This window comes from Bubalus bubalis, chromosome 6 (assembly GCF_019923935.1).
Source record: "Bubalus bubalis isolate 160015118507 breed Murrah chromosome 6, NDDB_SH_1, whole genome shotgun sequence".
NCBI classification, from domain to species: Eukaryota; Metazoa; Chordata; class Mammalia; order Artiodactyla; family Bovidae; genus Bubalus; species Bubalus bubalis.
This window is the reverse complement of record NC_059162.1, coordinates 411,432-428,165: the sequence shown is the minus strand read 5'-3', so window position 1 is coordinate 428,165 and position 16,734 is coordinate 411,432. Positions and strand designations below refer to the sequence as shown.

The 16,734-nt window shown below is 40.6% G+C and overlaps 1 protein-coding gene across 11 annotated transcripts in view; it reads left to right on the top strand.

The window, feature by feature from the left end:
* The window catches only part of TBX19 (T-box transcription factor 19), a 78,743-nt gene extending 63,653 nt beyond the window's left edge, over positions 1-15,090 (top strand). For 4 of the 11 annotated variants that reach the window (XM_025287407.2, XM_044944068.2, XM_025287403.2 and 1 more), the window contains exons 4-8: positions 1,469-1,530; positions 2,919-2,980; positions 8,244-8,477; positions 10,694-10,829; positions 13,769-15,090. In XM_025287407.2, the coding sequence (XP_025143192.2) occupies positions 1,469-1,530; positions 2,919-2,980; positions 8,244-8,477; positions 10,694-10,829; positions 13,769-14,054 (780 nt within the window). In that variant the 3' untranslated portion in view covers positions 14,055-15,090. The remainder of the gene's footprint in view (positions 1-1,468; positions 1,531-2,918; positions 2,981-8,243; positions 8,478-10,693; positions 10,830-13,768) is intronic. The other 7 variants (XM_025287406.2, XM_006051632.3, XM_025287405.2 and 4 more) reach the window with 7 other exon arrangements.
* The last annotated feature ends 1,644 nt before the right edge of the window (positions 15,091-16,734 follow it).

Here is a 16,734-nt window from a genome sequence, read left to right as displayed (position 1 = left end):
ATAAGATTTTTAGGCTCCCATCCAGCTAACTGAGTCAGAATCTCCAGGGAGAATACCCAGAATCTGATTTTAAGAGTCTTCTTAAAGGATTCTGATGATCATCCAGGTTTGGAAACTACTGCCTTAGTGCCTACAGATGATGTGCAGGGAAATGTAATTTATTTTCTATAGCTAATCTGGCCTCTCAGCTGAGCCCTTTAGCAGGTCAGTGGAAAGAAAAATTAACCAAATATCTGAAAATTTAAACAGGCCCTCAAATACTGTTCAGTTTTTATAGGCTGATGCATTTCGTTTCTCAGATTGCCTTTCATCCCCTTTTACTCTCTGTAGGATGGCCTCTGGGTTTATGAAGGTTGAGTGGGCTTTTGCAACTTCAGAAAGTGGGGAGGAGTTGGGGGCCACATCCTGGCCTCCTCTGTTCTCTGGACAATGTCCCTTATCCACTGACATCCTGCCTGCTCTCTTAGTCCATGGCAGGTGGAACCTGTCATCTGGTTGCCCTCTGGCTAAGTGCTCAGATTTTCCTGGACACATGCTGGAGGTAGCCCTCTGAACTAGCAGCAAGGCTAAGGCTATGTTTTCAACAGGCTACTAGCCTGATGCTGTAATTCTGGTCTTGGACATGCGCCAAGGGAATCAAATCCGGGAAACTCTAACCTCGGAGCCTCTGTCTCCTGACAACGTATCTCTGCCAATGTAAATTCACCCTGAGAATGGGTACAGGGGTGAATGAGGGAGCCAAAAATCTTCTTTTATTCAGCAAATATTTGTTGGGTATTACTACAGGCTGGATGTTTTCCATGGATGTATTACCAGCATGTACTCTTACATGCTGGTAATACTGCACTGCACGCAAGGCACTCACATCCCGGTGAGAAGAGATGAAAATGATAGATATGTATTTGGTCAGATGGCTCTGAAGGAAAATGAAGTAGGCTAAGGCCAGGGGAGATAAAGGGTGACAATAGGTGGAATTGATAGTTTGTGTGTGTGTGTGCATGTGTGTAAACATGCCCCAAAGGGTAAGTGATTATTTAAGAGGTCAGGGAGTTGATCCTAGTCTGTACTCAAGAATCTAGACACAGGTGTTCATCAGTATACTCTCCTTTGTGTCCCAGTGACAAGAAAAGTAACTGACAGATGGTGGGTGTTCAATTACTGTTGAAAAAAATGAATAATAGAATAAATGCTAGATTTAGCACATCAGGTTTGTGCAATTTTGTTGCTGTGTCGTTTCTTTGCTCACTTTATACTGCATTTGCCATTTTCACCATATGTGACAATAAAATGTTTCTTGTTGGACAGTGCAATAGTGATTTTGTGCAGAAGGAAGCAAAGAAACATGGAGAGGGAGAAAAAAAGAGGAGAATTATTCTGATTTTACAGAAATTCACGGGTGAAGATAAAGTGTTCTGTTCCCCATGCATATTCTATTTTCACTAACACTTCTTGTCTTTGTAAATGCAAGATAACAGCTCTCAAAATCAAGTACAACCCTTTTGCCAAAGCCTTCTTGGATGCCAAGGAAAGGTGAGTAGAGAAGTTTCAGGGAAATCTTCTGATCTTTGCAATTATGAAGTTTATAATAATCTTGGAAGGAACTAACTAGTGGCATTTGCATTACCTTTGATAGAAACATGTTTTTAATATTTAATTCAGTGTCCAACAAAATCAGCAAGATAAAACAAATTTATAATTACTTGTCCTTTATAATAGGGGTCCAGGAGAACCTGGGGCTTCCCAGGTGGCTCAGTGTTAAATAATTCGCCTGCCAATGCAGGAAATGTGATTTGATCCCTGAGTCAGGAAGATCCCTTGGAGAGGAAATGACAACCAACTCCAGTATTCTTGCCTGGGAAATCCCATGCACAGAGGAGCCTCATGGGCTACAGCCCATGGGGTCACAAGGAGTTGGACATGACTTAGCAGCTAAACAACAGGAGGACCTGGAACTGGCCATGTTTTATCTGCCCTATCTTATGGTAGATTCTTAAAACTAATATAATCATATTAAAAAAAAACTAAGTGATTTAAATTTTAAATAATTCAGTCTTCCTTTACCACAGTTATCTGAGTAGTACGATTTCAATAAATTTTTTAAAGCTAGATTTCACTTAGGAAAGGTGAGTAATTCATAAAGGTGAGAGGCTCATGTCTTTAAGTCAGAGACTTCTGGGGGTTGTGAATGATTTCCTTTGAAGTGTTGGGATTTTGTTGTTTCTGTTTCAAATCTTTACACTAATTCCTATAACTTTCTAATCTTTCTTTTTCATCATAAAGGTTCTAGACTAATGGACAGGTATTTATAATAGTGTGTCACAGGGGTCTGTCCTGTCAATATTTGACTTAATTTTGATGATGTAGAAGAAATACCTTTTTTCAGATAAGAAAAGTCATATAATAAAAATATTTAGGACTTTGAGAGAGAGAGATCCTGGCTTTGAGTCCTGGCTTTACCATTTCCTGACTTGCATAAGTCAATTTGCTTTTCTGGGACCCACTTTCTAAATCTGTGAAAGCATGTAGTAATATTCTATCACAGGATAATTGGTGGACCTAGCATATCACAGATGCGACTGTGCCCTGAAGTCCTATGCAAATCTTAGCTGCTGTAATCATTGCTTGAATTTTGGCAAGCAGAAACACTGACCACAAATCAGTAAGATCAAGGTACATAGTGATAGGTGTAAATAAGGTAAATTGGATTGACTATAAAGTTGCAATTCAAAGAGCAATTGCATAAGAACATAAAGTAGGAGAAGGAGAATGGGGCAAAGATAGTAGTTTGAGGGGAAAAAAGTGTTTGATTTTCTTATTTCGAGAAATTTATTGCTCTCCAAAGACAATCTTGGGTGTACTTAATGCTGGATGTGAATGGTAAGCTGGACAGCTATGGTGCACTTTCATTGCTCTTTCAGGAACCACCTCAAGGATATTCCAGAAGCTATGTCTGAGAGCCAGCATGTGACCTATTCTCACTGTGAGTTGGGTGAACCCTGGATAGGAGGGGCCTGGGGTACACTAGGAGCATCTCCACCACACTCAGACTTTTTACCTGTCATGACTGCTTCAGGCTTGTTCCCAATAGTCTATCAAGAGCCAATGGTTATTTCTCCCACTCAAGACAAGTATATGTCCTTTCAAGAACTCCCAGAGAGAACCACTGCTCCTGGGGGCGTGTACACAAATCCAAGGCAGGAGACAAAAATGGAAATAGTGAATTTCTTTGACTCCCATTTTTGTGTCAGGGAGGCTAAAGAGCTCATAAAAGTGCATTCTGGCTATAGGTTCTACCCTGACACTCCACTCCTGCTTTGGGGTTTCCTTGTTCTTAGTACTTTCTGGTTTTTGAGTTTATCACCATTGCCACGCCTCAGGAAGGCCACAGCTTTGCACATGAGGAAACTTCTGTATTTGTTGACTGGAAAACTACAGTATTAGTGGAGTCATATACCTGGAATTCTGCAGGTAGACTGGATGTACCTGATAGGGTGCCACCCTCTCCATGTCTCAGAACAGAGAGGAGGCTCCACAGTGGAGCAAGCCCTCTAAAGCTGCAGCAGTAATCCAAGGTCAGTAGCATCAGTGTCTGAGATACCCTTTAATTCAGAGTATAATGGTTTGCTAAGATCCCTTCTACAGTTTTCCAGCTATGAAATTCTTTACTCCCTCCTTCCCCTAAAGTTCGATGCATTTTTCATTGCAGAAGTGGCAGTATAGCCACATAAAGAGAAACAACTCTCAGAAAATAACTTAAAAAAACCCTTTTCTTAGTAGTCTTTTTTTTCCTTTGTCTAGTTACCATCTGTCACCATACAAAGTTATTACAATATTATTGACTATATTCCCCATACTGCACATTTCATCCTCATGACTCATTTGTGACTGGAATTTTGTACCTCTTAATCTCCTTCACCTATTTATTTCCTCTCCACCGTCTGGTAACTACTTGTTTGTTCTCTATGAGTCTGTTCTGTTTTGTTATGTTTGTTCATGTGGCTTGTTTTTTAGATTCCACATATAAGTGAAATCATATGGTATTTATCTTTTTTACCTGACTTATTTCACTTAGTATAATACCCTCTAAGTCCATCCATGATTTTGAAAATGGCATGGTTATTTTTTATGGCTGAATAATATTCCACTGTATGTGTGTGTGTGTGTGTATATATATATACCTTATTTATTCATTTATCTCTTGGTGGTCACTTGATTTGCTTCATTTCCTTGGCTATTGTAAATAGTGGTGCAATGTTATCTTTTGTTTTGTTTTGTGACTTTATTTTTGTGGTGCTGTTGTCTGGTTTTGGTATCACGGTGATGCTGGCCTCATAGAATGCATTCAGAAGCATTCCTTCCTCTTCAGTTTTTGGGATAGTTTGAAAAGGATAGATGTTTACTTCTTAAAACATTTGGTAGAATTCAACTTTTGTTTGTTGGGAGTTTTTTGATTACTGATTAAATTTCATTATTGGTAATCAATTTGTTCATATTTTCTATTTCTTCCTGATTCAGTTGTGGGAGATGGTACATTTCTAACAATTTATCCAAGAAAAGCACTTTTTAACTGACCTGGAATGAAAAGCTATTTTGTATAGGATGGGATCACATGTGGAACCACACTGTTTCAAGTTCATGTGTTGCAACCTTCTCAGTAAACATCCTTATATGTGGCAAACTTCATGAACAGAAGTCTGGTTCTGCCTGGCTTTGCTTACTGAGCACCTGAATCTTGATTCTGTCATTCAGATAGTGATCCCTTGTGCCACATGTCTATACAACAAAGAGAAAATGAAGATAACAAAATGATTTATTGAGAATGACTGACCTACATTTTGTAATATGAATTCTGTATAATTTGTTTACTTATACTTAAGAAGTATTAAGCAAATGGTTTTAATAAAAGTTCAAGTTCCATATCACAAAAGCCCTGGTGACAATCCCTAGTCAATATTCTTAAGGAACATTTCTGGTCCTGTCTGAATCTTTATCTGTGGGCCCCTCAGCTGAGAGCTGGTTGGCGAAAGGATGTGTTTCTTGTTCTATGGCCTCTCTGTCCTTTCCCGTGAATTCACTTGAAGTAAAGCCTTTTCCACATAATACTAACTACATTTTTTATTGTGGCTTAAAACCACAGTATAAAATGTACCTTCACTAGAATTGTATGTATAGTACAATACTGTCAAATTACATGCACATTTTGGTGCAAAAGATTCCCAGAACCACCTGCTTGCCCCCTCCACCCCAGTTCCTGCATGTTAAAACTACATATACTCACCAAACTTCATCTCTTCACACCTCCCTCCCATCAAAGCCCTTGGCCACCACCGGTTCTACTCTATACCTCTATATCCATAGCCTTTAGATACCTAGTATGAGGAATAATGCTATATATATATATATATATATATATATATATATTTTATGACTGGCTGCTTCTGTTTATCCTAATGTTCCTCAAGGCTCACCCATATAGTACCATATGACAGGATTTCCTTCTTTTTAAGGCTGAAATAATATTCACTTGCATGTATATACCAAATTTGCCTATCCCATAATCTGCTGATGGTCATTTAGCTTACTTACACCTCTTGGTAACTGTGAATAATGCTGCAATGAACATGAATCTGCAAATGTCTTTAATTCTCCTGGGTATATAGCCAGAAATGGAATTGGTGGGTCATGCAATACTTCTATTTTTAATTTTTTAAGGAAACTCCATAGTGTTTTCCATGCCAGTTGCACCATTTTACATCCCCATGAACAGTTCACAAGGGTTCTAATTTCTCCACATTCTCACCAACACTTATTATTTCCTAATCTTTTTTGGATAATGGCCATCCTAATAGTATGAGGTGATATCTTGTTTCAATTTGTGTTTTGCATTTTGCTAATGAATAGTGATGTTGAACATCTTTTCATATACATATAGGCTTTTTGTAAATCTTTGAAGAAGTGTCTGTTCAAGTTCTTTGCTTGTTTTAATTAGGATTTTTGTTGTTTTATTGTTGAGTTATAAGAGATCTTTACATATTCTAGATGCTAATCTCTTTTATAATTTTATAGTTTGCCAATATTCTCTTCCATCCTATAGATTTCCCTTTCACTCTGTTGATTGTTTCTTTTGCTGTGCAGAAGTTTTAAAGTTTGAAGTAGTTTGTCTATTTTTGCTTTTGTTGTCCGTGCTTTTGGTGTCACATCTAAGAAATCATCGCCAAATCCAATTTCATGAAGTTTTCCCCTGCATTTCTTCTAGGAGTTTTATAGGTCTTACATTTATTCATTTTAAGTTAAAATTTTTATATGGTGTAATATGAGTTTAATTTATTTCTTTTGCATGTGGATATCCAGTTTTCCTAATACTGTTCGTTGAAGAGACTATCCTTTCCCCATTGTGCAGTCTTGGCACCCTTGTTGAAGATTATTTGACTATATAAGTGGAGTTTATCTATAGGCTCTCTTTTCTTCCATTGGTCTATATGTCTTTATGCCAGCACCATACTAATTAGGGGGCTTCCCAGGTAGTTCAGTGGTAAACTATCTGCCTGCCAGTGCAGGAGACACAGGAGACTGGGTTCGATCCCTGGTCAGGAAGATCCCCTGAAGTAGGAAATGGCAACCCACTCCAGTATTCTTGCCTGGAAAATTCCATGGACAGAGGAGCCTGGCAGGCTACAGTCCATGGGGTTGCAAAGAATCAGACACAAATGGGCAACTGAGCACATACTATTTACAGTATTGTAGGTTTGTAATGTGTTTTGAAATCAGGAACTGTGAGGCCTCCAGCTTTATTTTTATTTCTCAAGATTGTTCTATTTGGAGTTCTTTGAGAATCTATATGAATTTTAGTATTGCTTTACGTTTCTGACAGAAGTGTCTTATGGATTTTGATAGAGATTTCTTTTGGTAGTATGAACATTTTAATAATATTAAGCCTTTCAATCCATGAACATAGGATGTCTTTCCATTTATTTATATCTTCTTTAATTTCTTTCATCTATATTTTATAGTTTTCAGTGTATGAGTCTTTTCCCTGTAGGTATATTTTGTTCCAAAGTGCTTTATTAATTGTGGTGCTATTCTAAATTGGATTGTTTTCTTAGTTACTTTTTGGATTGTTCATTGTTAGTGTATAGAAATGCAACTGATTTTTGTGTGTTGATTTTGTATCCTGCAACTGCTGAATTTGTTTATTATAAAAGTTTTTTGTGGAATATTTAGAATTTTCTACATATAAGATTGTGTTATCTATGAACAGAGATAATTTTCTTTGTTTCCAATTTGGATGCCTTTTCTTTCTTTCTTTTTCTTTATTCCTAATTGCTCTGACTAGGACTTCTAGTACGATGCTGAATGGAAGTGGTAAGAGTGGATATTCTTGTTCTGCTCATGATCTTGGAGGAAAAGCTTTCAGTTTTTTACCATTGAGTATGGTGGTGAAATGGCAACCCACTCCAGTGTTCTTGCCTGGAGAATCCCAGGGATAGGGGAGCCTGGTGGGCTGCCATCTATGGGGTCGCACAGAGCAGCAGCAGCATGGTGTTACCTGTGGGCTTGTCCTATATGGCCTCTATTATGCTGAGGCAATTTTCCTGTATTCTTTATTGAATGCTTTTATTATGATAGGGTGTTAAATTTTGTCATATGGTTTTTCTGCATCAGTTGAGATGGTCTTTCACAAACACATTTCTGTGAAATATTTTGCAGTTTTCCAAAATGTTTTGCAAGATTCTTATCAAGTTGTGCTAGCCATCTCCCTCTATCTTTGCCTTCAGAATCCTCTTTGTTGGGTGGTGATGGGAGGCATCATGTCTCCTCTTGCTTGGAGTGAGAACTAAAGATAATTTCTCATTTGGCAGAAACAGGGAGGGCTCCATTCTTTCTGAGTAACCAAATTAAACATTTCCTAGCAGCTATTAATCAATGAGTAACATATCATCTGACACCTCCTCTTGGACTGACTTTTAATCCAATTAAGTCAGAAGCAACTTAACTTTTGTATTTTCTATTAACTTATACATTCAAATAATATTTTATATAGCTGTGATTCCAGCATTTCTTAAGAGATTTTCCAAACTTGATAGGACCTGTCATCCATCTCCAAAGAAGCCAATTTTGCTGCTAACATGGAAGGGAAGTAGCAGCGGAGGTGGTAGTATCTAACTCCACACAGGTAGACATTGCCATTAACACAGAAATATAACTATGTGAAGTGGCTGGTAACCTGATTTTTGGTGTGGAAGTTCACAGAGTCTTCCTCTGTGTCTTCCTCTTATCTCTTCCAGTGGGAGGCTGGATCTTTTCCAATCCGGATGGAGTGTGTACAGCAGGAAACACCAATTACCAGTATACTACTCCTTTGCCTCTGTCTGCTCCCCACACCCACCATGGCTGTGAGCACTATCCTGGCATCCGAGGACACCACCGGCAGGCTCCTTACCCTTCTGCGTACATGCATAGAAATCATTCTCCCTCAGGTGTGTAATTCTGCTAACAATACCCTTGGGGGTGTGGATGGTGGTAAGAAGTAGATAAACAACTAGTAGAAGTAAATATCTGAAGATAGAATCCATTTTATCTAATGTATGTAATATGGTTATATATTAAAATTTTGATGTTTTATATACTAATAGTTGACTATATCATTATAGCATTATTAGTGTTTTATAATTATTTCAAATAATTATGAAAGCTGGGAGACAACCAGTCTCCCGATTTCTAATGGGTGTGAAAGTCCTCCTCCCAGGGCACTGGTGTACTAAGCAGTTTCAGGCTGCATCTCTAAAAGCCAAGTTAAGTCATGGAGTTCTGAGACCCTCAGCTCGTTGCCCTCACATGACTCTTTTCTACAGTTGTAGTACATGGCTCAGTCCAGAAAATATTGGGCCCAGTATTGAAGAGCCATTAGGAAGTTTTGGGAAGCTAGCTCACTCTACAACCAGGCTTTGGTCTGATTTGGCAAATATTTATCAAGGGTTGATTTGTGCCAGGTTTTATCCATGAACAAAATAGATTACAGAACCAATCATCTCATAGAGATTCTATTCTCATATGGGGACACTAACACTAAAGGAAGCAAGTAAAGTTCATGGTATGGGAGATAGAGAAGTGTGTTAGGATACCAGCCTCAGGGACATCCTGAGCTCTGTTCCTGCAGATGACTTTGCTGGTCATCAGCTACCTGTCCCTGTGCCCCATAGCTGGCTACTCCCAGGAACTTTGAAGCAAGCTGCTTCCAGGAAGGGAGAAAATGGAGCTTAATGATATCAGAAACTGAGCAGGGTTCTCATTTACTTCTTGATTCTTTCCTGGGGTCAGCACACAAAACACATCTGAGCATTTGCTATGCACCAGGCACTCTTCTAGGTAGGCGGGTAAGGAAGATGATTAAGGTTTAATTTATTCCCTGGAGGACCTTAGGGTTCTGCAAATATATATAATTAATCCTAATACAGTATAGTGAGAGCTCTAATGTGGTCCTCAGACCTGTAGCATTCCCCAGGAACTTGTTAGAAATGTAGACTCTCAGGTTCTCCTTCTGAAAGAGTTTGCAGTTTAACAAAATCCCCAGGTGATTCTTATGCACATTAAAGTTAGATAAACATTCTATAAGGCACACAAGACATGGTGCTATGGGAATGAAAGAAAGGGCAGCTAGATCTACCAGAAGGCTTAATGCTTAAGTTGAGATTTGAAGAATGAATAGAAAAGGATAAAGGTTGGAATGCGCAGGGGTGAAAGATGGATGACATGGGACACAGGCAGAAATGAAGGACATTCCATGTGAGAGAGTGGTATGAGCAAAGGTACAGAAGGAGGAGAGAACCTAGGTTATCTGGGAATGGTTTGGGAAAAGAGTGGAGAAGGAGGGAGGCAATATGGTGGATGCAGGAGTTGAGGCTGAAGGCCACACCATGAAAAGGAGTGACTTGGCCAGGGATGTACATGAAATCCTCTTCCTATCTTTCCCCTCCTTCCTTCCCATCTTCTTTCCCTTCTTCCTCTCTATTATATATGCACTATTTGTGCAAATGAAGATTCAAATACATAGAAGACACTATTCCTGAAATGTTTAAATCTCCCTGGGGTTGCTGAGAAAAATAGGTTCTGATCCTCAGAAATTTCATCTGAAGCACTGGTGGCCTTAGGCTTGTTTGGAGGGGACGATGACATGGCCCATTTTAAAGGGGATGTAAGCATGGTGACCTGAGTTAGATCTGTGTCAAAAAGGGAAAAATCATCGCACCTGTCTGAGCATCATCTATAAAATGGAGGTGAGAAGTTGTTATAAAGATTAAAAGATGAACAGTACATGACCCAGCTGATAAAGAATCTACCTGCAATGCAGGAGACCTGGGTTTGACTCCTGGGTTGGGAAGATCCCCTGGAGAAGGGAAATGCTACCCACTCCAGTATTTTGGCCTGGAGAATTCCATGGACTGTATAGTTCATTGTGTTGCAAAGAGTTGGACATGACTGAGAAACTTTCACTTCCAGTCATGACATATGGTTGACATTCAATAAACTTCAATAAACCTAAGTTCCTCCCTTGTGTTTCCTTCAGAAAGTATCAACACACTGTTGGCACATGTGGCACAAGCCATGGTTGTATTTTGACCTAGGATAATGTCATTGGTCACCATCTTTATATTTTCCATGCTTCATAAATTGAACTGTTGTTATTTCCCCAAAGTGAATTTGATAGAAAGCTCCAGCAATAATCTGCAAGTTTTCTCTGGAGCTGACAATTGGACTTCCTTATCCTCCACACCCCACGCCAGCATCCTGTCTGTACCCCACACCAGCGGACCAGTCAATCCAGGGCCTAGGTAAGACCAACACAAGCAACTTGCTCATTGTTCTTGGAGGTTTACTTTTTAGCATGGGGCCTCGAATTCATATTTTTTTCCTGGGGTGCCTTGGTCTAAGCTTTTGTCCTGACTTCTAAGCCACTAAGAAGTGAAAATAACAAAGTCAACTCTTCGCTCCTGGAAAAAGTGTGATGAGAAAGCACCTACTCAGTCATGTACTCTTTTCATTTGTAACTTTGGTATTTTTTTAAAGAGGGAAAAGATATTGTGGCCTGGGATTGTTTGTCTCAAGTCAGGAAGAAATACTGTGAACAATGGTGGTAGCAAATAAATGCTGAACATCAGGGAATTTAAAGAGAAAAATGTAAATATGCACTGAAACCTCAAGACCCTTGATTGTCAATATCCTCACAAGCTACTCATTCTAACAGGTGGACAGATTTTGGGCCCCTGGGCCTCAACCCAGGCAATAGGGCTGAGAGGATCTTGTAGGACCCATGGCATAACTCTTATACCAGAGACCAGCATTCAGTTCTGACTGTTGGAAATCAGTGTGATGAGTAGAAAGGAAAGGGGCCTGGAATCTGACAAATGTGGCCTTCAGTCCCGGTTTCACTTCTTATTGACTCTGTGACTTTAGGAAATTTTCTTAGCCTCACTAAGCTTAAACTTTCTTATCTGTAACATGGCAATAATATGAGCTACTCTGTAGAGTTATGGTGAACACCAAAATTAAAAAGAGCATAATATGTACTGTAAGCAATAACATTGTATCAATATATACATGTCTTGTTAAGTTCAACATAATTAGGCAGAGTTTTGAGAAGGTCCAAAAAGCAATTCAAAATTAAAAGATGTCCTATCTTTTTTGGGGGTAGATGTTAGATGACTTGTGAGTTGCAGATCTAAAAAAGTTTGAGGGTCATAGAACTTTGATTCACAGCAATGCTCCTCACTCTTTAATGTGCATTAGAATCACCTGGGATGTTGCTCAACTGCACAATCTGATTCATAGATCTGGGTTAGGGCCCAAGATTCTGCATTTTTAACAAGCTTCTAGGTATTGCTGATGTTGCTGTAAACTGTGATCTTGATTTTGATGTTGATGTTGCTATGGCCCTTGAGAATCTAGTGCTGTGCTTTTAAGGCAACAGCCTCCAACTGCTTTGGCTCCTGGACTCTTGCAATGCAACTGGTCCAAACTGAGATTGGCTGTAACACACAGAATGTTAAAGACAGTAGATAATAAAGAATAAATTCTTAATAATTTTTTATACTGATGCATATAAAAATGATATTTTAAATAGTTTCAGTTACATAAAATAGTATTAATAATAAGTTCATTTGTTTCTTTTTATTCTTTTCTCAAGTGTGGCTTCTTGAAAATTTAACCTCATATTTGTGGCTCACATTTTATTTCTGTTGGACAGTGCTTGACTAGAGGACCTCAGGGAAATGCATTTATTGGTGTTATATTGGAAATGAGGGAAAGAGTGTCCTTGAAGCTATTAGACAAATAACTATGTGCCAAGTTCTGTACTAGATCCTTTATGTAAGTCATTTATAGGATTCAAAGACATCCATGAGGCTGCTTTTAAAATTCCTATTTTCCTGATGGAGAAACTAAATCTCAGAGGCATTAAAAACTGCCTGAAGCTAAGGCAGTAAATAAAGTAACTCAGAGCCCATGGTCTTTGAATCAGCCCAGGAAGCATCAGAAAGGGGCTCTGACTGTTATTGTAGAAGAATTTCTTTTGAAAACTGGGGAATTGGGGTCAGAATCCCAGCAAGCTGAGCTGGCTAAAAAAACCAACAACCCCCATGGCCTATCTAGGTTTCTGCAGGCTTCATATGGTCCAATGAGGTCTGTGGAATCTGAAATATGGCAGAGTGCAGGGTGGCATTTCTACCTCTGGTTTCATTAGTGGCATGTTTAACCCATTGCTGACTCTAAACATTTTGCTAGAGAAAAGCAAAATGTGTTCAGTACTGTCATTGGGTAATGAGCCTATTATCAAGCAAAGTAGGGACTCTGAAAAGTGATGATGAAAATACTGGAAGTTATTTTGCCTGTTGACTGCAGTCATTTTAATCCAGGTTCTATGTTAAGGTGCAAAATTGGCTGCACATCACAGTCAATAGGAAAGCTTTAAAAAATTCTGATACTACATGCCAGACTAATTAGATCAGATCTCTTGGGGTAGAACCCAAGTGTTAGTAATGTTTTTAGTTTGCTAAGTGATTTCAATGTACAGTCAAGTTCGTGACCCAGTGATGTAGGATAGAAAAGTCTAAGAAAGTGGTCCAGTTCCCCGCCTTTCTACCAGGGACCAGAATTGACAGGTAGAAACCTGGAATGGAAGAATTAATTATAACAACCACCATTTACTGAGTGCTATGTTTTGGATTTCACGTACTCATTTTCTTATTCAATCCTCATAAAAATATTTAGTAAGATATGTTTAATAATCACTCCAAATCTTGAAGATAAGGAAACTGAGGCTTATCTATTAAGTAATTTGTTCACTGTCACAGAGCTAATAAGCTGTAATGCTAGGATTTAAACCTAGATTTCTGTCCTGGTTATTAGGCCACATCACCTCTCTTGGCCAGTGAGAGATCTTACTCACAGATTATACTGCCCAAATATCCTCCTTTCAACTCCCCTGCCCATTTACACAGACAGCAAGGTAAGCCTAGAGAAATAAAATGCTGTGTTAAAACTGAACAACTTGCTAGAGGCAGGGCCAGCATCAAAATGCACGTCTCAGGACACCTAATTTATGCTTATTCTACTACATCTTGCTGCTTCTCTGCAGAAATGGGACCAGTGTGTGTCAGAGCTGGAAATAAAGTCATGATTAGATACTCTGTTTCTAACTCCTGTCTCTCTCAGACTGCAATCCTGTCTGGGAGTATTATCACCATTTTCTCTCTCTCTCTCTGTGTTTCTGCAGCCCATACCCATGCCTGTGGACCATCAACAACAGTGGCGGGGGCCCTGCCGGGTCAGGCTCAGAGGTGCATGCCAACTCCCCGGGAGCATTTCTCCTGGGTAACCCAGCTGTGACTTCACCTGTCTCCACCCAGACACCCACTTCGGTTAGTGTGGAGGTTCTGGGGGAGCCCTCGCTGACCAGCATCGCCATGTCCACCTGGACAGCAGTGGCTTCACATTCCTTTACAGGCTGGGGTAGCCCAGGTAGGGGTGGGCACCATTCTCCCTCCTCACTGCATGGTTAAGCAGGATCCTAGTGAAGGTGTCAGTAGAGAATCTGCTAGATGTAGAGCTCTTAGAAGAACCACCTACTGATCCCAGTGAGTCAGACTGCAGAGTCTCCCCACCCAATGAAGTGGGTTGTAGCAGAAGCCTCATAGGGAACGGTTTGGTTTAGATGACGCTAATTTTGTCACCTGCATCTCTCTACCATTTTCTCTTTGTGCTCCCATTTTTTTCTGCAGCTTATCCATGCCATGCTTAGGCAACAAAAGTTCGTTGAGTACCTTCCTTGTGCCCTGACCCTTACTCTCAAATGATTCTAGAAGGCTGCCCCTCCTGTTCTGTGGACATAGTGTAAAGCTGGTAAGTGAGCTAAAAATTTACCTAGCCTAAGGCTACTGCATCATAACTTTGTACAGTCCTAAAGGTGTGTGTAGCCACAGAGCTTCTGCTTTGAGACCAAGAGAGGGTGTAAGGCCATGGAGTGAAGTTAACAGAAGTAGTTAATTACATGTTATAGCACTGAGAATTGAGGAAATGAAATCATGTTGCTCCTTGGCTCAGAAACCTTGGGTGACTCACCATCACCTAGAGATCAAAGTTGATCTCCTCTGCCATCTGCCCTCAAAATATTTCTCCAGCTTTAGCTCCCTGTTACCCCATTAGCACCCTCTATTTCAGTCAAGGCATACATTCTTCCTCTATCTTTTAAACATTCAGTGTTCTTTCCCACCTCTGTACCTTCTCTCCTGCCTGAAATTTCCTTCTCTGCTCAGTTCCACCTGTGCGAATCCTGCTTATCTCTCACGGACTGACCAGAGCATCACCTGCTGCACCAAGCATTTGATCTGCCTGGGTTCCCTGCCTTCCCACTGGTTTTGCCTCTGTTACAGAGTTCATCTCATGCTCCCTTGTATTTTCAGTACCTGTGTCTCTCTTCCACTAGACTGTGAGCCCCTTGAGGGTGAGGCCCAGCCTTCTCTTCTCTGTTCCCCACAGCAGCACCTGGTTCTGTGCCTATCCTATAGGAAGTGCCCAATAAACACTGGCTGAACTGAATGGATGTGAAGTGCATATGTGAAAAGGACAGCTATGGAGCTCACTGGGGGGCAGAGCTCAGAGATATATGTCCCATAATGGGCAGCAGGTCAAAGCGGGAGATCGGGGACACTCTGGGTGTTACATTTGCAGTGCAGCCCTTTCTCAGTGATTGGTTGTATAAGGAGATGGTGTGGGCTAAGGTGATTGTTCCCAGACACTGGTCCTTGGAGCCCCTCCTCTGAACCACATGGAACACTGAGAAATAAATTCTTTGGCACACTCCACAACTCTTGAATCAGAATCTTTGGAGGTGGAGTCCAGGAATCTGCATTTCATACAAGTGTTCTAGACAACGGTCTCAGAGCCAAATTTGAAAATGACTTGCCTGGAACAGAGAAACAGAATGATAAATACTCCTGGGATCTCATCAGATAAGGGTTTCAACCTCTGGACCTTTCTAGACCGTTGCCATAGCCAATGAGCAGAATCATGTTTCATTGGTTTTCCTTTTCTACCCCCTAATGGATGTGCTGATTACTACAGGAGTGAGGTTTCCAGACCTGGATGAAAGGTGGCTCTCCCAGCATCAATAGCATGCTGCATGGACTGGGCAGCTTTCTTGGGTCATTCCTGAGGGACTCTGAGAGTCCATTCGGAACCTGGCCATGGCTCAGCTGTTCCCACTGAGGCAGGAGACAGGCATTTATAACTGGTCTCCTGTTTACATTTCTTGAGGCAAGAAAAAGATGGGCTTCAGGCCAGACACTTACAGCTAGCCACCTGTTTGCATTTCTTGAAATAGACGATACGTGGGCTCCAGGTTAGATATCTACAACCAGCCTCCTGTTTGCTCTTCTAAATGAAACTAACAACTGAAACAGGATAAAAAGCCAAGTTTTGTCTCCTGTGGATACCCTAAGGTAACAGTCATGGCAGGAACATAGAGGAGCTAAACCTTGTTTGAGTAAAAAATCAAGAGGTTATATATTTGCCATCCTTGGGGTAAGAGAGACATTTCACATGTGCAGAAAGGCTCCTTGGGGTCAAAAAGAATGGTGTGCTGCTGCTGCTAAGTCGCTTTAGTCATGTCCGACTCTGTGCGACCCCATAGATGGCAGCCCACCAGGCTCCCCCGTCCCTGGGATTCTCCAGGCAAGAACACTGGAGTGGGGTGCCATTTCCTTCTCCAATGCATGAAAGTGAAAAGTGAAAGTGAAGTCGCTCAGTCGTGTCCGACTCTTAGCAACCCCATGGACTGCAGCCTACCAGGCTCCTCCATCCATGGGATTTTCCAGGCAAGACTACTGGAGTGGGGTGCCATTTCCTTCTCCAAAAGAATGGTGTACTGCCCCATAATATGTGATGTTAATATGTGATTCCATAGGCCTCTCAACTGGAAATCCATCTTGGAAAACAGTTGTGTGTGCATGTTGGGAAGGGTTCTAGGGTAGGTCAGGTGTGGAAAAAGAAGCCAGATAATTGGCAGAAGATAAACAAAGATCTGAAGAACTGTCATATATAAATGATTTAACCACTTCTTTATTGTGCTCCTCCTCTCTAGGGGGTACACCTATACCCTTTCTCTTTGGGTATGCATTTCTCCCTTGCTTCCACCTTAAGAAACCATTCCTCTGTGTGCTGCCCCACTTGTGCTGTGCCTCT